The 24,540-nt window shown below is 41.0% G+C and overlaps 1 protein-coding gene across 1 annotated transcript in view; it reads right to left on the bottom strand.

The window, feature by feature from the left end:
* Positions 1 to 367: 367 nt before the first annotated feature.
* FBXO36 (F-box protein 36) overlaps positions 368 to 24,540 on the bottom strand; it is a 64,302-nt gene continuing 40,129 nt past the window's right edge. Inside the window, exons 3-4 of the mRNA XM_089683506.1 lie at positions 19,475 to 19,647; positions 368 to 918 (exon numbers count right to left, since the gene is read on the bottom strand). Coding sequence (XP_089539632.1) covers positions 727 to 918; positions 19,475 to 19,647 — 365 coding nt within the window. The 3' untranslated portion in view covers positions 368 to 726. The remainder of the gene's footprint in view (positions 919 to 19,474; positions 19,648 to 24,540) is intronic.

The raw sequence follows: 24,540 nt of genomic DNA, 5'->3' as shown, positions 1-24,540 counted from the left end.
TGAGGATGCGTAAAGGGAAAAAAAGACCAGAAGATAGTAGGTAGTGAAAAGGTTGGTTGGACTAACATTCAAGCAGAATCTTATAGCAGTTTGCCTCTTTTCACTTCTGGTTCAGTTCTAGTTATGGCACTTTATAATAAATGATCGAACTATGACACATTCCTACAGCTTACCACATGGAGGAGGACAGCTGCAAACCCCAGCAGCAAGAGCTTTGCATGGGTGTGCCTAGACCACGAGAAGGCAGTGAGTAATTCAACCCACCAGTGTCCATCCATAACCAAATATTATTAAACAAACCTGTTCAAAAATGATTTAACTAGTGTGCATTCCTATACACATCCAAATAAAGACACTCAAATGTAACTATCTTTTAGCTTTTAATTTCACTGATGCTTCAGGTACAAAAGTAATGTAAAAAAACTAATAAATCTTACACAGAAAATAATTTTGGCGTTGTATTTAAGGCACAAATATTTCACAGAATAAATCAGCATCTGCCAAGCATACATAACATGAAGGAACTCTATAGCCTCCTTCCTATGTGGAAGGCCTGTCTAAGTTCCCCTTAGCAACTGATCACATTTTTTTATGCACCAGAAACTTAAAAATATAGACACTGTGTGCTATGGGCAACACAGACAGTTCTTCTTTCAAACATGTTCCTCTATCAGAAGTAATGAGGAGATGTGACCTCCATTGTATTTGATTATTCAGCACTTGATGTCATTCCAGGATGATATCTTGACTCTTTTCCTGTTTCTCCCTCCATCTCCGGAGCTGGAGCTGCAGCTGCAGCTTATTGGTGAAGAAGAACTGCTTCCAGCCAATATTTTGGGCTAAAGCTCTCATCTCTGGGGTGACGGTATCACAAGACCTTTCCACAATGTGCTCCCATAGCTTGTCCGAATCGCAAAGCTGTTTGTAAAAAAAAAAATGTAAACAAATGATTTACATAAAAAAAGGATCAATATTTGCTTTTTTAATATTTTTTCATATCTATTTGCTGCAAAAGCTCATATGAGTGGGGCACCAAACAAAAGTATGTATGTATTGAATTCTTTCTGATTGCATTGATATATGAACATTACTTTTTGCTAAGCATGTTCATTTCAGAATGTCCTTTTTCAAGAAACAGGATGAGTTCATATGCTAGCAAAGGGAGTAGAGGAGACCCTTCCTTTCTAGGGCCTTAAAAGTGGGAAGAACAATGGACATTGAATTTTGAAAAGCTTAGTGTACTTCCACTTGTACAGCCAAATTGGGATTTAGGTTATGGTATAGATTTTATATTTGTTACTCTAATGTTCTCATTCACATAGCATAGATTTTTCGAAATTGCTACTTACATTTTACTTACTCTGTTCTGAAAACTCCAAAACTAAAGCTTTCCTCTGCTAGGGAGGCTAGGGAGTGAATGTTTAACATAATCAACCTTGCCTGTACTGTGCTGGCAGATTTCATTATCAGCTGCAAACTAGATCTGAACACAGTCTGTGAGGGTTAAAGATCTCAGGGTTTGGTCCCTGCAGTTTATGTTAATGGGGGGAAACCCAGTGGGGTTTATTTACTAAAGCTGGAGAGTCCAAAATCAGACTCCCTTCTGCATAGAAACCAATCAGCTTCTAACCTCAGCTTGTTCAATGAAGCTTTGGCAATGAAACCTGGAAGCTGATTGGTTTCTATCCAGAAGGGAGTCTGATTTTGGACTCTCCAGCTTTAGTAAATAAACCCCAGTGTGTCCACAGTCTTTGTCTAGGGACAGACTCTCTACAAAATAGTTCAGAGTAGTGCCCAATGGATTGCTCCAAAGAAACATCTAAAAAGTAAGAATTAAAAAAAAAAAGTTTTTTTTCTAGGTACGCTGTGTCAATGGGAACGGATAATAAACATTGTTTTCGCAAATTTGACTGCAAAAGTGGAAATACGCTTAATTTTGCCATTGCTCAATCAGGGTGAGATGACACCTACATTATACTCATTGTAACCTCTTAGATTGTAAGCTCCAAGGAGCAGGGCCCTTGAACTGTATTGTTGCTGTATTGTCTCCCGTTATATTGTAAAGCGCTGAGCAAACTGTTGACGCTATATAAATCCTGAATAATAATAATAATTGTAACCTCACTTAGGTCCAGGGCTGCCAATAAGGTAGTACAGCCAGCCCTCCTATACAGGGGCCCAGGCCCCATCAGTTCAACAGAGGGGCTTGGGCACCTGGAAGCAGGAGGGCTGGCTGTACTGCCTTATTGTTGAAACCAATACCCCTGTGGCTCCGCATTGAGAGATCTGCGTCCATATCGCTCTTCAGACAGTATTTGACATGCAGTGAAGAAGAACTGTATCACCATATCACCAACTGCTTTAACCGTGCACTAGTACATCGCAGCCACGTGCAATGCATGTGGTTGCGGGCAGAGCAGTGCCATGTGCACACCCAGCCACTGCCTCTGCAGCTAAAAGGGGTAGCAGTTGGGGGTGGTAAAACCACAGCTCAACCCTAGGGTTTTAATCCCCCCCCAAAAAAAAGAAACTCCCATGTGAATGTTACAAGGGTCATTGTGATAACAGAACATCGGCAAGGTAAGAAAGTATTGTAAGGCAATCAAGGGTTTTGCAATCATAAATGATCATACTGGGCCTTAGATACCAAGGCTGATATAGCTACAAGTTGCTCCAGGCCATGTTTTTCAAAACAAGATGAACAAACAGATGTTTTTTTCTTTTTAAAGCAAAAGCAACAATATAACTAATGATGGCACCTGCATATTATTCTTTTACACATAGTAAGCGGCAACTGCCGCCCTCCATACACAGGGGTCTAAAACAAATGGATCAGAGCACACTCACTAAAGCCTGTGGGAATTTGTAGTACCAGCTCATTAACTGCTGAATGACCAGAAAGTACATTTATTTTTAGGCAGGGAGGTTCGTTTTAGATTAGACGACTCCATAAATCATTTTTAAGGCTTAAAAAAAAAGTCAAAGATGATAATAAGACAACCAAGGTGAAGTGTCAGTAAATGAGCTGTGAACTACTGCCAGGAAACTCCTAGTGAAAGCTTGGGGAGTATGATGGAACACGGCCAATGGAGATACAACACTGCAGAGGAGATGTCAGCTTTGGAGACCAACTCTTTTATCTGAAGGTCTTTGAAGTATCACAAAGCCTCTATGCAAGTTAGGAGCTCACACTCACGAAGCCCCAGCAGTAGAATCCATTCCACTCCAATATTTACTTGCTCCAAGGTGCAGTGCAATTATAACAGTGACAACTGCTCTTGATGTTTAGTGACATTGTACTAACTCCTTAGCTCAACTAAAACAGCATACACTGCACCTAGAAATCTTCAATGGAGACCTGTCATGAGATAAATATAGGGGCTCCTATTTTTGGGTCAGTGACTTAGAGTATACTGACAGCCAGGCAGCTAGTATTTCCAGAGAGGTCAGCAACGGCAGCCTGGATATTTTCCTTAGTACAGCTTTATTTTCATGCAAAAAGTTTTGCAGATGGGTTATTGCATATGATGAATTCTCACTTCGAATGAAAATGTCCCCACTTTCATTTCTTATTTATAAACCTTCCCTACCCTTCTCCTTACATGAATTCGCCAATAGGTTATCTAGTCCAGGTTCTAGTATAGACAAGATCACGGGTGATGCAAACTGGTGTCTCTGAGCCCCTTCAAAGTAGACGTATAGTCAAAGCTTTCTTGGCTGTACTTCTTTGGATCACAAGAGTACAGTTTGTTTTTGCACTCCTGTGGCCTGTTTTCAGCCGACAGCAAGCTAAAATCCGCTGCTGGCTAACTTCATAGAGCTGGTCTAGGCTCTGAAAAGATCCTGACCATATGATCGGGACCCACCCAAAAGACTGGACCAGCACCTGGTTTAGCCTCTCAGCAATCTGCTGAGGACCTGAGCCAGCCCCTACCATCCACACCACTCCAGTGAGTGCTGGAGGGACAAGAGCAGAGAGCCAGTGACTGACAGTCATGGAGGGGAGAACTAAGCAACCGGCAGCATTTGATCGCTTAATTCTCACTGTAGAGCCGGTGAAGACAGATGTAGCATTGGATCTATGCTACAGCATCAGGTCTATGCTACATCCTCCACCTGAGTATACATTTGTTTTTTCTAAAGTCCATACTTCTCTTTTAAGGACACAGCTGGATGGTAATTAAGCAACCTAGAATTATGCCTACAGGAAAAATAGATGGTAGGAACATAGAAAACTGAAGATTAGCCACCATAGAGGCTACATCCCCTCCTACCTGCTCAGTATTAGCAATCAGTCCAAATACAGAATGATGAAATTTGAGGGGATGGAAATGTTAGCTTCAAGGGGCACTGAGAAAAGGATTTAAGTACAAAAATCAATTTTTACTATCACCCATTGAGGGACACAGCTTGATGGTAATTACGTAACCTAGGGATGATCGAAAGTGGTTCAAACAGAGGGGCGGGAACAGAAAAACAAACGCAGGTGAACCAGCCCATCCAAATGAAGGGAGATCAGGGGCAACAGAACAGATTCAGACACAATTGACCTTGTAAAACTTAGAAAAAGTGAGCTCAGAAGACCAGATCTCCACCTTTCAAACCTGAGACACAGGACTGAGGACCTTGCCCTTAAAGGCATCCAGGAAAAGACCCAAGAACACTAAAATGATGTGACAGAAGCAGAATTCCAATATGCAAATACTGGAATGTCCAGAAGACCCAGAAACTGGTGTGAGGATCTTTGTGAATGCTATCAGAACAGAAACAAGGCCAAAAGGGAAAGACCACAAACCAATAGTGGTTGTTAATGTGGCAAAGCGAAGAAATTGCTGAGGTTTGAGATGGGAATGTGTTAATATTCATCCTTTATGCTGATGGATACTAAGAAGTCTCTGTTAAAAAGGGAAGCAACAAGTGGTCAAATGGATTCCATCCAAACTTTTGAGGAGGTGCAAAGGCATGGAAGGCTTTTAATTGCAAGATAGGAGGAATGCCTCCTTCAGGTTTTAGAACTGAAAACAGGTTTGAACAAAAACCTTGAAATTTTAGGTTCGAGAAACGAGATTGATAACTCCCAGGTTCAACAATGTGATAGAGTGGAGAGGGATTAGAACACCCATCAGTTTTTATTGCTGTCTGTGCCCCCATTAAGAGTGATTCACCCTCTTGGTTTGTCCTGTTTACCATTATCATTGAAAGTAAAAGAAGACCCAAATTTTGGCTTGTCTCCGGAAAAGTAATAGAGGGGAAATCTTCCAATGGGGACACTAGTTCTGGTGACCTGGGGGTCCCCAAGGAATTCCCTTAATTTGCAGGGATTTTCTCTCACTTCCTGTTTTGAATATGGGACAGGAACTGAAGATAAATCTTTCCAATGGGACACAGATGACAAAAATAAACTGACAGGGGTTATAACCCTCCCTTGACCTATCCAAAATGAAAAACAAAAAAGAAATTTTGCCTATAGTTCTATTTAAAAATGATTGTAGACATGTCATACTTACCTGCTCTGTGCAATGGTGTTGCTGCTTGCTATGGTGGTACTCCTGAGTTGGCTCTGTGTGTCCATACACACTGAGCATGATGGAAGAGATTAAAGTTCAGTTAGTGGAGGCATGATAGGCTACCCTAAAAAGATGAGTTTTCAGGATTTGCCTAAAGGTAGGGAGTTCCAGAGGAAAGGAGAGGCTCTGGAGAAATCCTGGAGACAAGCATGGGAAGAGAAGACAAGAGAGATTGAGAGCAGGAGGTCTTAGGATGAGCAGAGTGCATGGTTTGGGTGATATTTGAAGACTAGGTTAGTGATGTAGCGGAGGGCAGAATTGTGGATGGCTTTGTATGCTGTTATTAGTATTTTGGATTTAATTTGCTGGGCAATCGGAAGCCAATGGAGGGATTGGCAGAGAGGGGTGGCAGACACTGAGCGGTAGAACAATAATACTATCATTCATCCTTGCATTAAGGTAAAAAAGTTTAGGTAATAGTATTCCTCCCCTCACCCATACTTACCCGAGTTCTCATTCAGTCCAGCGCTGTGCCTGTCTGCAATGGTTCCCTCCCCCTATGACGTGTCTCAGAAGGCTGCAATCAAAAAGAAAGAGGGGGCTGAAGTGGCAGAGGGTACCTATCAAAACTAGGTACACACTCCATCCCAAAAAATTTTTCAAATGTGAAAGAGGAGGGAGGGATTACATAAAGCGGAACTTAAATGATTAGTATAGATTTACTTTAACATAGTATCACATAAAACTTTCTGTTGATTCCTCTGAACAGCTCCACAACAGTAGTCCTTGGCTGACCACTGTAATCCACCTGTACACTGTAAACCTCAACAGTCTGTTCTCATTTACAGTATGTGATTGTTAGATAAAATAATGAAACGGTCTTATTTCAACTGTGAATGCCGGGCAGTTCTGCAACAAAACTGTTTCCCGATCAAAGGTTCCTTGGCTTGAAGGAATTTTTGGATTTCCTAACTCATGACTCAAAAGCTTCTGATTAAGTGTTTGGATGCAGAACAAAGCTTATAATTTAGTAATTTCACCCCAAAAGTCCCTGCTCTTTCCAATTCAGAACTAAAACCTGGGATTTCATGTACTCTACAGCTATAGAAAGGATTGCCACTAATCTCTTTAACACCTTCTCAGCCAAAAAGACTGCCAGTTGCTGAGATTTGTTTTTATTGTTTATGTTGCTACCTTCTGATGCAAACATGAAAGTTGATGTGGCAGAAAACCTGAAAAACAGTCACGGACGTATTGTATTATCCTAAGTAACCTGGAGACAGGAAAAGGTCTTGAGATGTTTCAGAGAGACAATCTAGTCGCCCTCTGCTGGCTAACATATAAAACAAGATGTGAAAAAAAATGTGTAGACAGAAAAAGCAACAGTTGGTCCCTGCAGCCCTGTACAAAATGTGCACATACTAGAACTGCAAGATGTAATGATACATTTATAACATACAGTACATTAAAAGAAGAAACACTTTGAAATGGAAAGTTTGCCCGAAAGAGCTCACAACATACAAAAAGAAGTTCTGCACATAACTAGACTACTGGCATGCAGCCAGAAGAACTGCTCTGAGAGTTGAGCATTGCCAGATGGACTGCCATTCAAACTGCACATTGTCAGGTCAACTGCCATTGAAGTTGCACATTACTGGATCAATTGCCATTCATGTTGCACATTGCTAGATCAACTGCCATTCAAGTTGCACATTGCTAGATCAATTGTCATTCAAGTTGCACATTGCCAGAGAATATGATATACAAGTTGCTCATTGCCAGAGAGAGCAATTTGCAAGTTGCATATTACCATAAAGTGCCATGTAAACTACATACTGCCAGAAAAAGTGCAGTGCAAGCTTCAAGTTATCAGATCTAGTAATAAATATCAAATATATCTTGTTTTAAAAGTGTGTGATTGTAAAACCAATCTAAGGTATTATAGCCAAAACTGTGTTGAACAATAGACATTTGCAAACGTGTGTGTGTGTCTGTGCGTGCGCACACATGTGTGGGGTCTTTTCATTTTTTTCTACTTTCCATCAATTTGACAGCAGTTAGTGGCATATGCTCGTAAGCTGGCCATAGGTGGGTAGAATTTTGAACGAAAAATACACAGGAAATTTAAATGTTGTTCAAAAGATTTAATTTGCTTTTAACATTCAATTTTAGCATGAATGTACATTACCCGATGAAAACTGCTGTACATACACTGTTAGAAATTCATTTGTTTGAGAAACATTTTCCATCCTGTGTCTACAAATTTTCTCGTCACTGATGGCAAAAGTGAACATTGACAGGACCCAGCTAACAACTGGGAAAAAAAAATGAACAAACTTGCTTAGAACATTCTTTTCCTAAGAATTTACATTCAAAATTCTACCCATCTATGGCCAGCTTTAACGTAGATTCCAGCCTGTTTTACATCCAGAGAATTTACAACAGGACCTTTTAAAAGTCTTTTGAAGACTCTGCTAGAGAGAATTTTATTAACCTCTGCATTCCATCGAACATTCTCTGCTTTGTGTTAAATTGTGCCTAAAGCGGGCCATACATTAGGAATGGCACCTTTCGAGTCAACAGGACCAGTGGAATCTCTCCAATAGGTTTAAATGGTGGCTTTTGCAAAACTTCCAAAACCAAGTTCAGGTCCCAAGGACACAAAGGCAACCTGACAGGAGGAGCCATACGCACCACCTCTTGATGTGGGGGCACCCCTACATAAGGAGGCAGACTTTGGATCTGCCTTAGACGACTTTTAAACTCAGGGTCTCCTTGGGTTTTGATTCTGAGATCTACCCCTAGAAGCTGAGACCTGTGTGTGGGGAAAGACTGCCTGGTAGAGGAGGGCCCAGTAACCGATGCCCCTGTCACCTTAAAAGAAGAGCGTTTGGATTTCCTTTTAGAGTGTAGAAAAGTACTTTTACTCCTTGAAATCTTTTGGATATATTTGTCCAAATCTTCCCCAAACAGCCGTTCCCCATGAAAGAGAACACTTGCCAACAATTTTTAGCATGGCAGTTCTGCTGACCAACTCTTCAGCCACAAAACCCTGCGCATGTGCACTGAAAAGAGAGCCAAGCGAGAAATTTGCCGAATTGAATCCTTAAAAGCATCAACCGCGAAACGCAAAGCACGGAGAATATCCTCCAAATCCTCGGCCGAGCATTCCCCCTGCAATGATGGTCTTCAAATCCATGGTTGACACAATCTGAAAGATTCTGGCAAATGCCAATAGCTGCTACAGCTGGCTGTGTGGTAGAACCTGCCAGGGAGAAGGAGGCCTTAAGGAGAGACTCCAGCTTCTTATCCGTTGGGTCCTTGAAAACCTGCACATTCTCCACAGAACAAGTTAAAGATTTATTCAGGGATGAAACAGCTGCATCCACTACAGGCAACCCCCATTTCCTAACAAACTTTTGTTCCACAGGGTACAACATAGAAAATCTCTTTGGTGGAACAAAAACCCTGTCTGAGTGGTCCCATTCAGCATACATACATTTGCTCCATAAGAGGTTGCATCAGAAAGGCCTGAGTACTCTGTGAAGGCTTCAAAAAGCCCAGGAAAGAATAGGTAACCTCAAAGGTCTCTATCGGAGGTAGCCTGAATCCAGACCATGCCATATCAGTGTGGTCTTGGACTAAAAATCTCTGAGACTGGGAGGCAGAGACTGCCTGCTTCTCCACAGGCTGTGACTCCTCAGACAAATTCTACTGCCTGACCTTCCTCCAGCTCTTCTTCATCCTCAGGCTCCACCGATTCCTGCTCCAGGATTGGTGGTTCTAGTGACGAGGATCTATCCCACTTCTTTGTTCCCTGATTCAATCATCCCAGCAATCTTATCTTCTAAACCCGCTAAGGCTGAAGCAAGATCATCCTTGGTTACACATACTGAGGCAGAAGCTCCAGTAGTAGCCACTATATCAGATAGACGCAGCTGCTCAGACTGCCTAGTCGCTTCTCGCCTGTCAGGAAAGGATATTACAGCAGACCTTCAGCTACGTTCCTCAGGACCTGGTGCTGGTACATTAGTGCCCTTTCCTGCTGCATCTCCCTCACTCTGCTTTCTGGAAGACATCACTTCAGATAGCGCATCTCCACTAGTAACACAGATCACAATGATACAGCTATGAAAGTAGTCTACTGAAGTAAAAACACTCAATGCAAATGCTGCCTTATGAGCCACCTAGGACGGCTCCTGACTGACTGGTCCATGCTCCCCTTCCGGGAAGTACTCACGTGCCCCTACAGAATAGCCCACTCTGTGTCCCGGCCACAAGACATTTCTCAGCAGCCCACGTGTGTCCTGGCCTCCAGATAAACAAAATATGGCTGACTTCCATTTTAGGCCGCACTCCGTGTAGTGGCCGAAAACAAAAAGAGAACGCATCATCTCGGGAACAACAGTGAGCACTTCCACAGGTGGAAACTTACAGTCACAACACATCTTCTTTATCCCTCCAGTTTGGAGCTTTGTTTGTTTCTCTTTACAGAGATAAAAAGGAGATATCTTACCAGTCTCGCCGCAGGTCCCTGACTTCCATAAGGCACCAACCTTCACCCATCACGGTGGGCATTGTCATACAAACCTTCAAGGACTAAGTCCCCATGCTGAGCGGTCACTGCCTTAGACTCGTATAGCACCCCGCTAGAAGCATCTTGGTCAGATTTAAAACTACACAGGGTTCCACCTGCATGAGGTCCAGCGCCGTAAGGCTGCATTACAGGCAAAACCTTGAGGATTCTTCTTCTTATCCAGCGAGGCTCGGGTACCATCCATTTTAACTCATAGCCTTCCAAATGGATCCGATTAAAGTCCCCGATTCTCTAATGGAACCATTCTGAACTTTCAGGTATGCTTTAAGAGCACAGCACCACTTTCAGTGATCATCCACCCTACAGACACTGGCAAACAAACTGAGGTACTTCCTGTCTAGGAGGGGTTATATAGGGGAGGACCTCCTCTCTGATTAGTCGGCCAGTGTCCATTAACTTTAGATGGCCTATAACCCACATAGTGATGAATAACCTGCTCTGTGTCACATGATGCATGATAAAGAAAGTGTGTTATTCTTGGGAATAAATAAACAAAAGCCTTAAAAAAAAACAAATGCAGCTACCAAATCTATGTATTGATAAGTTGCAATAACTTCAATTTTTTTCCCTAGGTTTAGATACGCTTTTAAAAAAACAACTGTGTGGGAAGATGGCTATAAAAAGGTACATACCCTATTAAACCTGACAAAGTCATTGCCACTGACACTTAAAATTTGAACACATCTTTGAAAAAGTATGACTAATAATTCTGAATAAGTTCTTTTGCAATATCTGACCAGATAGATTGACTTGTAAGAGTTTTATTCTAGCATATATTTACCGCCTACTGAAGTGTAAATCTTTGCAGAATCTGTGATTTATGAAGGTTATCACTGCAGTGCACAAATCTAGCTAAGTAATGGATCTCTGAAGGCAGTGTGTACAGCAATAAGCCAGACCTAGGAATTAATAGCTTTCAAGCATAATAAATAATAAAGATTAAAAGACAAAAGAACTCATACTCTGACATATAATATAACAGGACTTTGTTCATGTATGTTTCAAAGGGGGGAACTTGGGGGTGATTTTTTATGTCCACAGAGCACCCCCTGATTTGGTGTTAAAAGCCGCTGAGTGCTAAACAGCTCAGTATATACTAACAGTCCATAAAATCTTCTCTTCCATGGCGTCACAATGACAGAACATGACTTGCAGTGTTTGGCTGCATTAGATGCTGCAGGCCCCCTGACATTACAGTCAATGCAGGGGGATTTTGCAGCTAAATGCTGGACAGAAGGCTGCCTAAAAGGAACTGTATACAATTCAGAATTCAAGTTTATGATCACTCAAGCTAAATCTCACCATACATCCTATAATCTGACAATTTTTGCAATCTGTGCAATATTTGTACCATGAGCTTTACCAAAATAATTACTTGCCATCAAATTTACCAAAAACCTACCAAAAAGACTTATATACTGTAAATCTAATTTGTATCTAGTTGGGCAAGCCCCTGGCACTACACAGTTGTAGGTAGATCACTTATTATTATTATACAGCATTTATATAGCCAACAGTTTAACCCCTTCGCTTCCTGGGCTGTTTTTTGCACACGTTTAAAAAATCATTTTAGGCCTATAGATCACGCAAAACCCCCAAACATTATATATTTTCTGAAAGCAAAAACCCTAGACAATAAAATAGTAGTAGTTGCAATTTTTTATATCATACGATATTATTGCAAAGGTCTAAGAAATGCAAAGTTTCACTAAAAATCACACTAATGTGAATTGTAGGGCAAACAAATGCAATAAATTACCCAAATTTTGAGTAAAATATAACAGGTGAGGTTGTGCCAAGCAAACAGATACCCAACCGGCCAGACCCTAAATTTGTGAGTGCCTATGAAGTTGCGGCAAACTTTAATATTTTCTATAGTCGACACTCCAAAAGCCCCTATAGGTCATCAGAGGAGGTCTAATGCTAGAATTATTGCTCTTATGCCTGAGTGCACGGCGATATGTAACACGTGTATCGAAATCAGTGTTTTCACACATGGCGTGTGCGTTTATGGTCATACATACAGTTGTGACCAAAATTATTCAACCCCCAATGCTGTAAAGGGGTTTAGGGACTATAGTGTACATTTGGAATTGTATTCAGAATCAAATCCTACAAGGACGTTGTAACTACCCAAATGCAACTAAAATGACATCAATTGTTTATGTAATACAGTAGTAAATGGTTCTTATGTGGTTTCTTCATTGCCACAATTATTCAACCCCTTAAAGACTACCACTCTGAAGAACAGAGGTTCATACAGGTGCTTTCCATCAGGTATTGAAAACACCTGTGGATGTCACCGAGCAGCAATCAAGCATAATAAGCACCAATTAGGCAGCTTTAAAATGACTGTGATACTCAGCTCCTTCTAGACATTTACTGGTGTGGTTACAAACATGGTGAAGGCAAGAGAATGGTCCAGGAAGACAAGAGAAGAGGTGATTTCTCTTCACAGGAAGGGCAATGGCTATAAGAAGATTGCAAAGATGTTAAACATACCAAGAGACACCTTAGGAAGCATCATTCGCAAATTCAAGGCAAAGGGCACTGTTGAAACGCTACCTGGTCGTGGCAGAAAGAAGATGCTGACTTCGACTGCTGTGCGCTACCTGAAGCGTAGAGTGGAGAGAAGTCCCCGTGTGACTGCTGAGGAACTGAGAAAAGATTTGTCAGATGTGGGTACAGAAGTTTCAGCCCAGACAATAAGACGCACACTGCGTAATGAAGGCCTCCGTGCCAGAACTCCCAGGCGTACCCCCTTGCTGTCTCCAAAGAATAAGAAGAGTCGACTGCAGTATGCCAAAAGCCATGTGGACAAACCACAAAAGTTGTGGGATAGTGTTCTGTGGACTGATGAAACAAAATTAGAACTGTTTGGGCCCATGGATCAACGCTATGTTTGGAGGAGGAAGAACAAGGCCTATGATGAAAAGAACACCTTGCCTACTGTGAAGCATGGTGGAGGGTCAATCATGCTTTGGGGCTGTTTTGCTTCTGCAGGTACAGGGAAGCTTCAGCGTGTGCAAGGTACCATGAATTCTCTTCAGTACCAGGAGATATTGGATGGAAACGTGATGCAGTCCGTCACACACCTGAGGCTTGGGAGACGTTGGACCTTTCAACAGGACAATGATCCCAAGCATACCTCCAAGTCCACTAGAGCATGGTTGCAGAGGAAAGGCTGGAACATTTTGGAGTGGCCATCGCAGTCACCAGACTTAAATCCGATTGAGAACCTCTGGTGGGACTTAAAGAAAGCAGTTGCAGTGCGCAAGCCTAAGAATGTGACTGAACTGGAGGCCTTTGCCCATGAAGAATGGGCGAAGATACCCGTAGATCGCTGCAAGACACTTGTGTCAAGCTATGCTTCACGTTTAAAAGCTGTTATAACTGTAAAAGGATGCTGTACTAAGTACTAAGATTGAATGTCACTTGGGGGTTGAATAAAACTGATAATGCTGTGAGCACAGAAAAGACATTTGTGGTTATTTCATTATAACTGTTATGTTATATTTGTCTGACCTACAAGTGCCTCTTTAATGTAAATGTAAGCAAGATGACTGAATGATCAAAAGCAATGTCAAACTGGCCAAAACACTCAATTTCAGTGGGGGTTGAATAATTTTGGTCACAACTGTACGTATATGTGGGGTTGGGGGGGCCTCAGAATTTTTCAGGAGGGGATGCAATGTGCTTGGATGTCATTTTTTTTTTTATTATAAAACTTATAATTTATACATTTTTTTCATCACATAGTGGACACAAAATCCCTTATGTGATGATTTTTGTTGACAGGTTCTCTTTATGCCCTCTTTAGACCCTACATGTCTCCTCTGTGATCCATTAGATCAGTGCTCTCAAAACTGCGGCCATTTGCTTGCTCTTATCTGGCCCTTGGGGCATTATTTGCCCCACTGTTAGCAACAGTGGGATATAGTTCCTGCCACTGACACTGAAATAGGGCACTATGCCTCCCACTGACACCAATGATGTTGCACTATTCCTACCACTGACACCAATGATGGGGCACTATTCCTCCCATTAATACCAAAGACGGGGCACTATTACTCCCCCTAATACTAATCATGGAGCATTGTTTACTCCCAAGTTAGGATATTTTCTTCTCCCACTGACCACGGTCTGGCCCCCTTAAAGTTTGAAGGACAGTAAACTGGCCCTTTATTTAGCAAGTTTGGAGACTCCTGCATTAGATGTAGTGCAATACAATCTGCATTGCAATACATCTTTCCTTGGCTATTCTAGCTGGGAAAGTGACAGCTGTGATCTGGAAGTGACGTCATGGATGTCGCCTTCAAGGTCACACCAAGAAGGTGAGCGGATGCTTGTCTGCTTTCCTCTCTCCCCTTCACCTGCCGGCACCCGCCACAGCTCTCCTGGGGCCCACAGATGGGCAAGCGAAGCCTGGATACATGGCGGAAGAGTGCCTGTGGAGAGGGGGGGCACCGTCACCAGGGGCTGTGGAAGCAATTAGCGGCAGCGGAGCCGCCTGACTGCTTCCACCTGACAGGCAGGAGTCTGCCTGTCAGTTTTATACACGATCCCAGTGGCTGCAGCCACTGGATTATGTATAAAACCCTCTGCTGTCAGGTCCGTACAGCGTATGGACCTGGCAGCGAAAGGATTAAGCCAGTGCACAGTTCCACATGCGCATTAACAATGTGTTTGTCATTCATTGGTGGCTGCTGTGCATTTTTCAGATTCTGTTTTATGGGGTGGCATTTACATGCATTTGGGACACAGATTTTTTGCATTTATTTGCCAAACAAAACGCATAGTTTACACCACTGTGATGCTTTCATATGTGTTTTAAAAAAAGTACAGCATTTCCCTTCCCCCAGTGACCCCTTTTTGGAAAGTAGACACCACAAGGAATTTGCGAAGAGGCATGTTGAGCCCATGAAACATTTTATTTTTTGCCACAAATTTTTTTTTTTTTTACACAAAGTTGTCAGTTAAATGATATATACCTCACGCATGCCATGGGTATATGTGGAATTACACCCCAAAACACATTCTGCTACTTCTCCTGAGTGTGGGGATACCAAATGTGTATATTTCCTCATAACAAACTTATCACAGGTCCTAAAATGCCAAGATAGTACAAACACCCCCCAAAAGACCCCTTTTTAGAAAGTAGACACCCCAAGGAATTTGATAAGAGGCATGGTGAGTATTTTGCAGATCTCATTTTTGTCATAGGGTTTTGAAAAAAAGAAAAAATACTTTTTATTTTCTTTCTTCGTTTTCCAAAAACTTGTGGCAACAAATGAATTCTGCAAAATACTCACCATTCCTATTAGCAAATACCTTGGAGTGTCTACTTTCCAAAAAGGGGTCATTTGGGGAGGGTGCTTCTACTATCCTGGCATTTCAGGGCCAAAATTAGAAGCTTATGCCAGCTATCTCCCACTTTTCTAACCACTTGAAAACCAAGCCTTTTCTGACACTTTTTGTTTACTTTAAACAACTGGTTTTTTTGCACGCAGTATTTGCACAGTGATTTTTCAAACTCCAATTTTTTGGAAAAAATAAATGTTTTAAAATTTTAATGCAGAGAAACACAATATATTGCCCAACTGTTTGATAAAATATAAAAGATGATGGTACACTCAGTAAGAGTACCAAACATGACATGCTTTAAAATTGCACACGCCCGTCCAATGGCAACAAATTACGTAATATTGTAATATCCATAGGCAACGTTTTAAAAGCCTTTACAGGTCTCCGCTTTAGATTTACACAGGAGGTCTAGTGCTAGAATTACTGTCCTCAATCTGACATTTGCAGAGATAACTCACATGCATGGCGCAATCCCTGTTTACATATCGCCATGGGACTGCCCTTTTCGTTTGCTTTGTGCGTGAGCATGAGGGTGGGGGTGAATTGTTTTTTTTATTATTTACCTTTTTTTAAAAAATTTTTTACACTGTACCTTTAGATCTCTCCTATGCCCTTAAAGCATCTGATCACACCAAGATCAGATTCTTTCCCAATTATAAAATGGTGCTGTTTATATCCGGCAAAATGGAAATGATGAAATGCTCATAGCTTCCGTTCTCTTAGACCATAGAGATGATTGGAGGCATTCCAGTCTCCGATCAGCTCTACTGTCAGCCAGCGGAACTGCCGGCTGCATTTTTGGGTTCCCCTGTAGGATGGGAACGCCCAAGAAAACCTTGGAAAATGACAGGAGAGGAGGGAGAGTCCCTTCCCGCTGCTTGTAAAAGCTAATTAGTTGCTAGGATAGTTTTTACATGAAAGCCGACCGCCAGCTGAAAAAAAACAATACCAGGATGATGCCTGTAGCTGCAGGCATCATCCTGGTATAACCACTCAAAGTCCAGCAATGCACCAGTACGTTGCTGGTCCATGTTGGGCATAAATGTAACAGCAGAGAACATGGGCATATGATGAATCGGGTCTGTGGACCAATATGACCGCATATAACCGTTTTTGTAATGCCCATGTTGAGGGTTAGGCCCAAAAAGTTTTAAATTCAGAAACTATTATAGGTTTCCATGCGAATTGTCTGGCAAGAGCTGAATTTGGGTGGTTGGCGATGTATTGTTGTGCGTAGAAATTGCTTTGGCTCACAATCAACTGATTCAAATCTTCCGTGAAAAACAGCTGAGCGGCTAAACACTAGTGCTGGCAGGGAACAGGGTTGATCCTGCCAACACTGCATTTTTGGGGACACTATACACAGGAAGCACTAGTATAGTTCTGTTCGTGATTAATATATTGATCTATACAAGTGCTATACTAGTAATGGCTCTGATCATCGTCCTATAGCGTGAGTGCGATAGTGTGAGGGCAATCTAATGCTAGCTGACCCTGGTTGGCAGGGGCGCTAACAGACCCTGATGCTATCTAATGTTGTCAGTGGCAATACAGTGATCAGTGAAAAATTCTATATACTGACATCTCACTAATGACACTGGCTGGGTGACAGGGTGATGAAAGGGTTAATAGGGGGTAATCAAAGAGTTAAATGTGCTAATCTAATGCGTGCATGTAAACTATAGTGCTTTTACTCACACACACACACCTGGAGATAGAAAGAGACGTAAGAATACGTCGCTTTGCCCAGAGCCACCGCTCACCCACACACTGTTGCCAGGCGGGCGGCAAGTAGTTTAAAAAAAATTGAGATCATTTTTTTTTTCCAAAACATTATTTTTAAACATTATTTTTATTTTTTTACTATCTTTTTTTAAATACTTAGTAGTAACATTTTACTACTCTAGGGGTGTGATCAGGGATATACAGTGGGGATCGAAAGTTTGGGCACCCCAGCTAAAAATTTGTATTAATGTGCATAAAGAAGCCAAGGAAAGATGGAAAAATCTCCAAAAGGCATCAAATTACAGATTAGACATTCTTATAATATGTCAACAAAAGTTAGATTTTATTTCCATCATTTACACTTTCAAAATAACAGAAAACAAAAAAATGGCATCTGCAAAAGTTTGGGCACCCTGCAGAATTTATAGCATGCACTGCCCCCTTTGCAAAGCTGAGACTTGCCAGTGTCATGGATTGTTCTCAATCATCGTCTGGGAAGACCAGGTGATGTCAATCTCAAAGTTGTTTAGAAAACTGAAACTGAAAATAGTTGACGCTCACAAAGCTGGAGAAGGCTATAAGAAGATAGCAAAGTGTTTTCAGATGTCAATATCCTCTATTCGGAATGTAATTAAGAAATGGCAGTCATCAGGAACAGTGGAAGTTAAAGCAAGATCTGGAAGACCAAGAAAAATATCAGACAGAACAGCTCGCAGGATTGTGAGAAAAACAATTCAAAACCCACGTTTGACTGCACGATCCCTCCAGAAAGATCTGGCAGACACTGGAGTTGTGGTACACTATTCCACTATAAAGAGATACTTGTACAAATATGGTCTTCATGGAAGAGTCATCAGAAGAAAACCCTCTTCTACGTCCTCACCACAAAAATCATCGTTTGAACTTTGCAAATGAACATATAGACAAGCCTGATGCATTTTGGAAACAAGTTCTGTGGACCGATGAGGTTAAAATTGAACTTTTTGGCCGGAATGAGCAAAGGTACGTTTGGAGAAGAAGGGGCACAGAATTTAATGAAAAGAACCTCTGTCCAACTGTTAAGCATGGGGTTGGATCAATCATGCTTTGGGGTTGTGTTGCAGCCAGTGGCACAGGGAACATCTCATGAGTAGAAGGAAAAATGGATTCAATAAAATTTCAGCAAATTTTGGATGGTAATTTGATGCCATCTGTGAAAGAGCTGAAGTTAAAGAGAGGATGGCTTCTACAAATGGATAATGATCCTAAACACACCTCGAAAACCACGGGGGATTACATCAAGAGGCGTAAACTGAAGGTTTTACCATGGCCTTCACAATCTCCTGACCTCAACATAATTGAAAATCTATGGATAGACCTTAAAAGAGCAGTGCGTGACAGACAGCCCAGAAATCTCAAAGAACTGGAAGACTTTTGTAAGGTAAAATGGGCAAAGATACCTCAAACAAGAATTGAAAAACTCTTGGCTGGCTACAAAAAGCGTTTACAAGCTGTGATACTTGCTAAAGGGGGCAGTACAAGATATTAACTCTGCAGGGTGCCCAAACTTTTGCAGACGCCATTTTTTTGTTTTCTGTTATTTTGAAAGTGTAAATGATGGAAATAAAATCTAACTTTTGTTGACATATTATAAGAATGTCTAATCTGTAATTTGATGCCTTTTGGAGATTTTTCCATCTTTCCTTGGCTTCTTTATGCACATTAATGCAAATTTTTAGCTGGGGTGCCCAAACGTTCGATCCCCACTGTATATATATATATATATATATATATATTTTTTTTTTTTACACTTTGCATTGCAGGAGCAATGAAGACCATTGCTCTGCAATACAAAGCTTACTTTGAGCAGTCAGGAATGTATTAAGTTCAATATAATAGTGATCTGTGATTGGCTCCAGCTGGTCACATGGTACAGGGTGCTGTGATTGGCCCCATGTGTCATGTGAGAGCTATGGACCAATCACAGCTCAACAGGAACAAAAGCTTTGTTGTCATTCTGATCATGTAATCGCACAGCGATCATCGGGTCCAGATTACCAGGATTTTCATTTTGGTGTGTCCAGTGGACACAGCAGATGTGGGGGAGTAGGGTTGCGCACCCCCTTGGGCGCGTAGTATCCCCCTGGGTTGACAAAGGACCAGCAGGTACGTCGCTGGTCCTCTAGCTGCCGCTCGTCCACAGTATATTGCGGGTGGCCCAAAAGTGGTTAAGCTTTGTAAGAGATGTTTTGTTTGATCATTTCATAAACTGACAGCAGGTACAGCCATCTAAAACATTTACCTTTTGGAATGTATGAGAGACCTGGGAAAGCTGAGCAATGTCCTGTAGGTCCAAGAAAGTCAGCAGGTAGAGTATCAATGACTCAGAAAGGCGCTCCAAGAAATCGTACTGACCCCGGCATAGGTTAATGACGTAACTCAAAACCTTCTGGCCAAACACCATGCCAATCTGAGCTGCAGAGAATGAATCACAGTTACTACATCAATTTAGATAATTGATATAAAAAAAATAAAACAAGCAATCTCAATCTGTTTTATTATATTACATATAAAATAAAATCAAAGCAAAATGTGAGTTGCTTTGTCGTATTGCCCCTTTAAACATTATAAAAGTGTCGCTACACCTCTGAATACATTTTCAGTTAAAATACAGTAAAAACATCAAAGTACTCACAGACATTATTTTTGCCTTTTACCTCTGTATTGTCTATTTCTAAAAGATTTTCCAATTAGACCACCTTTGTGGTTTCTGAATAAATGCAGATTGATTTAATAACTGCAGACAGACTCAAATGATCACATTTCCTTTTCCCCTCATTTTCTCACACAAAGCACAGCCCAGCCTGTCTTATATGGAACAACTTAAAAAAACAAAACAAAGAAAAACATAATGGATTTTTGGACAAATATAATTTTTTTTAATCAGACTTGCATCTGTATTTCATCGATACACAACCTTGGATATGCAAAAAATATTTAAAACATGACAGAGTATCCCCAGAGCACTATGTGATAGCTAAATAAAGAGCACAGTCACTGCTGATGGGTTATCCACTTCAATATGTAAAACAAGCTTTACAGCAGAAGACAGTCTGCAAAATACAAGAAGTAGCCCAAAGTGCCACCTGTTGATATAAAACAAGAATGCTAAATATTAACATGCAATATGTGATATTTATCTGGCATTATAAATACCATTAATTTAGAAAGAATGTTATGTATGAAATCCAGTATACATTATCTTTTAAAATAAATTTTATTTTTTCTACAAATGCACAGGCAGTATGGACTTGTCAGCTCATGTTGGATACCTGAATGAACTGTCACTGCTACCTCCTGTCAGTAGGAATGACAGTCCTTAGGGTGGGATATGGTGTTGGGTGCAGTTTTGTACTCCAATTGCAACACTTTGGAAAAAGTGGGTTGTGCTCAGTAAGGCCCCTTGCACATGAGCGGACCGATCAGGTCCACCTGTCCATTTTTCAAGCGGACCCGATCGGACTATCCATTGTTCTCTATTGGATGGCGGATGTAAACGAACATGTGTCTGTGATGAACATGGTGCCTGATCCTTGCCCTTCTCAACTCGTGACAAAGGACCAGCCAGTCTCACACCGCGCTGTCACTTATGTAACAATGCCACTCTCAGCTGCACCTTGCACAAAGATTTTCCAGCTCACTGGACCACAATCAAGGTACCAGCACCGTGAGAGAAATTGTCATTGGGTTACGTTAATTAAGCAATTAACCCTTTAAACACCACCATCGCCTTTTTACCAAGAAGGAGGAAACTCACAATCTTAGCAACAACTATGATTTTAGAATAAATGATTGCAACACGCACTGTCACCGCAGACAGGTATGTTCAGAGATTTGTAATACAGTAGCACTCAAGACAAGAATTCTTTTTGTTTGCATTAAAAGTCTTAGGGATAGTTTTAACACAATCAAAAGGTCAAAATGGGGCAAATAAAATATTAACAGAAAAAAAGGTGTTACAAAGAAATAAAGAGTCAATAAAGCAACAGAGAATTAAAAAGAAGTTGCAAAGTCCAATTAATCAAGCAAAAATGGTACAATGGCTCTCTCAAGCCTGGTTAGGTGTTCCTTGGTTGATGTTATAGCAAGAGCTGTCAGAGAGTCCTGACAAATCCCAAATACAGTTTCTTATAAGTAATAATATTATAAGTAATCATATTATTGAAATCCTACCATTTACAGTCTGGTACCATGCAAATTATTGTCCAGCATGAAATTAGCTTCAAAATGGACATAGATATGACAGGTCTCAGATATCTATTTTTCATGGGAGGGGCGTGGAGGCCTAATCAACTCTGGTACCTTCTACCATAGGGGTTACATAGTTAGTCTGGATGAAAAAAGACAAAAGTCCATCCAGTTCAATCATTTAAAAAAAAAAAAAAAAAAAAAAAAAAAAAAAAGGTTATAATCCTATACCAACAGTTGATCTAGAAGAAGGCAAAAAAAACAGCAAAGCATAATCCAATTTGCTCCTGCATGGGAAAAAATTCCTTCCTGATCGCACGAGCGGTAATTGGATATTCCCTGGATCAACTTCACCTATAAATGTTAGTATCCAGTGAATTTTTGTGAATTAGTGCCAAAACTGAACTGCATATTCCAGATGAGGTGTTACTAATGATTTGTACAGGGGTAAAATTATATCTCTCTCTCTGGAGTCTATACCTCTTTTAATACAAGAGAAGATTTTGCTCGCTTTAGAAACCGCAGCTTGGCATTGCATGCCATTATTAAGCTTGTGATCTACCAGAGATCCCAGATCCTTCTCGACCATTGATTCCCCCAGTTGTACCCCCCTAGTATGTATGATGCATGTATATTCTTAGTCCCCAAGTGCATAACCTTACATTTATCAACATTAAACCTCATTTGCCAGATAGTTGCCCAATTAAACAGTACATTGAGGTCGGCTTGTAAGTTGAAGACATCCTGTAAGGACATTATTTCACTGCAGTTAGGTGTCATCTGCAAAGACTGAAATGGGATTTTTAATCCCAGACCCTGTATCATTTATAAATATATTAAAAAGTAAGAGTCCCAACACTGAACCCTGGGGTACACCACTGACAACCCTAGACCATTCAGAGTATGAATCATTAACTACTACTCTCTGAATACGATCTTTTAGCCAGTTTTCTATCCATTTACATACAGATTTTTCCAAGCCCGTAGACTTTACCTTACACATTAGCCGAGTGTGGGGAACTGTGTTAAACGCTTTTGCAAAATCCAAGTATACCACGTCCACCGCCACCCCTCTGTCCAAGGTTTTGCCCACTCCCTCATAAAAAGAAATCAGATTTGTTAAACAACTTCTGTCTTTCATGAATCCATGCTGTCTGTTGCCTAAAATATTTTTTTCCAGCAAGAACTCATCTATGTGGCCTTTTATTAAACTCTCCAGTATCTTCCCAACTATAGAAGTTAAACTAACAGGTCTATAATTACTTGGTAAAGATTTTGACCCCTTTTTAATATTGGCACCACATTGGCCTTACGCCAATCCAGTGGTACTATGGCAATCATTAAAGAGTCCCTAAAAATTAGAAACAATGGCTTTGAAATGACAGAGCTCAATTCTTTAAGGACCCGTGAGTGTATGCCATCTGGTCCAGGTGCTTTATTCACCTTTATTCTGTCTAAATATTTCTGGATCATATCAATTGTGAGCCAATGTGGATCATCTGAAGGTGTGTCAATACGATGCCCATTATGGACAAGAGCTCCCCCATGCTCCTTTGTATACAAAAAGAGCTGAAGAAGGTATTTAATAAATTTGCCTTCTCTTTGTCCCCAGTCACCCACTGTAGATTATTTTGTAAAGGGCCTACATGCTTGGACCTTTTTACTATTAATATATTTGAAGAATTTTTGGGGGTTGGTCCTGCTATCTTTTGCAATCTATCGTTCGTTTTCAATTTTTGCGGCCTTTATTTCCTTTTTGCATATTGTGATGGGAGTGATTTTGGGGGTGGGGAGACCCCTGTCTCAGCTCCCTAAATTACCATTATGTTTAACCCACCCTGTGCCTGTTTAGGGGTACAGGGTGGGACTATCCCAGTATTGTGTATTGGTGTGGGGATTGTTCATTGTTCTCTGCCATGTGGTTGTCCATTGTTCACTGCCATGTGGTTGTCCATTGTTCACTGGCAAGTGCTGCATCCCACTGTTCTATTGTGTCTTGCTGGCCAGCAAACTATTATGGGATGTACTGTTTGTGTATTGGTGTGGGGGTTGGTCAATGTTCACTGCCATGTTCTGCATCCCATTGTTCTGTGTCTTGGTTTGATGGGAGGGCCTGATGATGTGTTTCCTGTTCCTGGCTGTATTTCCCTGTCCTGTGTATATATTTTGTGTTTGTGTTAAAATAAAGCAGTTGACTTCCTGTCAAGAGAGTCTGGTGCTGTCTATTTCCTGTATTGTCAGGGTGGTGTTTGGGAATCTGTGTTCGGACAGGGAAGCGAGAGTATAACGGAAATACCCAAGTGCGGTCTGGGTCCTGTTCCGTTACACATATTCTGTTATATTCTTTGTAATGTTTAAACGATGATAGCGTTCCTTCATTTTTATATTTAATAAAAGCTCTTTTTAGTTCTGGTGACCATGGCAACAACTAGGGATTCCCTCACTTTAGAGGGATTTCCATTCACTTCCTGTTTTAGCTATGAGACAGGAAGTAAAGTGAAATCTCCCCAATGGGACATATACGGCAAAAAAAAAAATTATAAGGGTTATATCCCTCCCTTACTGTATCCACAATAAAAAAAAAAGTTTTGCCCTTAGTTTTACTTTAAAGGATAAGTTCACCTGTCACAGCATGTTACATTACACCTATATTTAGGGTGCAACATGTAACATGTTGAGCATTCACCACCTTACCCCCCCAATCCACACCCTCTTTGTGACAGCAGACAAGGGACCATCTCCCCGCACCCGCTCTCACAAGTTCTGTGAATGAATGGCTACAAGTACTGTCAGCCATTGCGACTGATGTCTTGTAGTTCTCAATGAACTGGTGAGCACTCTAGTAGTCCATTGAGCTTCCTGGACTTCAGTAATTGCCAGCCCGTACCATAGGTATAGGCAAACAGTGTACTGACAGTCTGCAAGAGCCTGACAATGCACCCACGTTCTGATGATTGTGGGTGCAATGCTTTACAGGTTCCCAAGAAAAAAAAAAATTAATAAATGCAGTTTTTAACCTACACAAAATGTGCAATTTCTATTTTTTTTTAAAGGTGAAGCTATACTTTAAATTACAGCATCTTTACTAGGCATGAAAGGGTTCTTATTGGATAAAGGTAT

This window comes from Staurois parvus, unplaced genomic scaffold, assembly GCF_062004578.1.
Source record: "Staurois parvus isolate SC_StPar_1 unplaced genomic scaffold, SC_StPar_1.0 ptg000312l, whole genome shotgun sequence".
Classification (NCBI taxonomy): domain Eukaryota; kingdom Metazoa; phylum Chordata; class Amphibia; order Anura; family Ranidae; genus Staurois; species Staurois parvus.
Note: the sequence above shows the minus strand (reverse complement) of the source record. Positions and strands in the feature narration are given on the sequence as shown.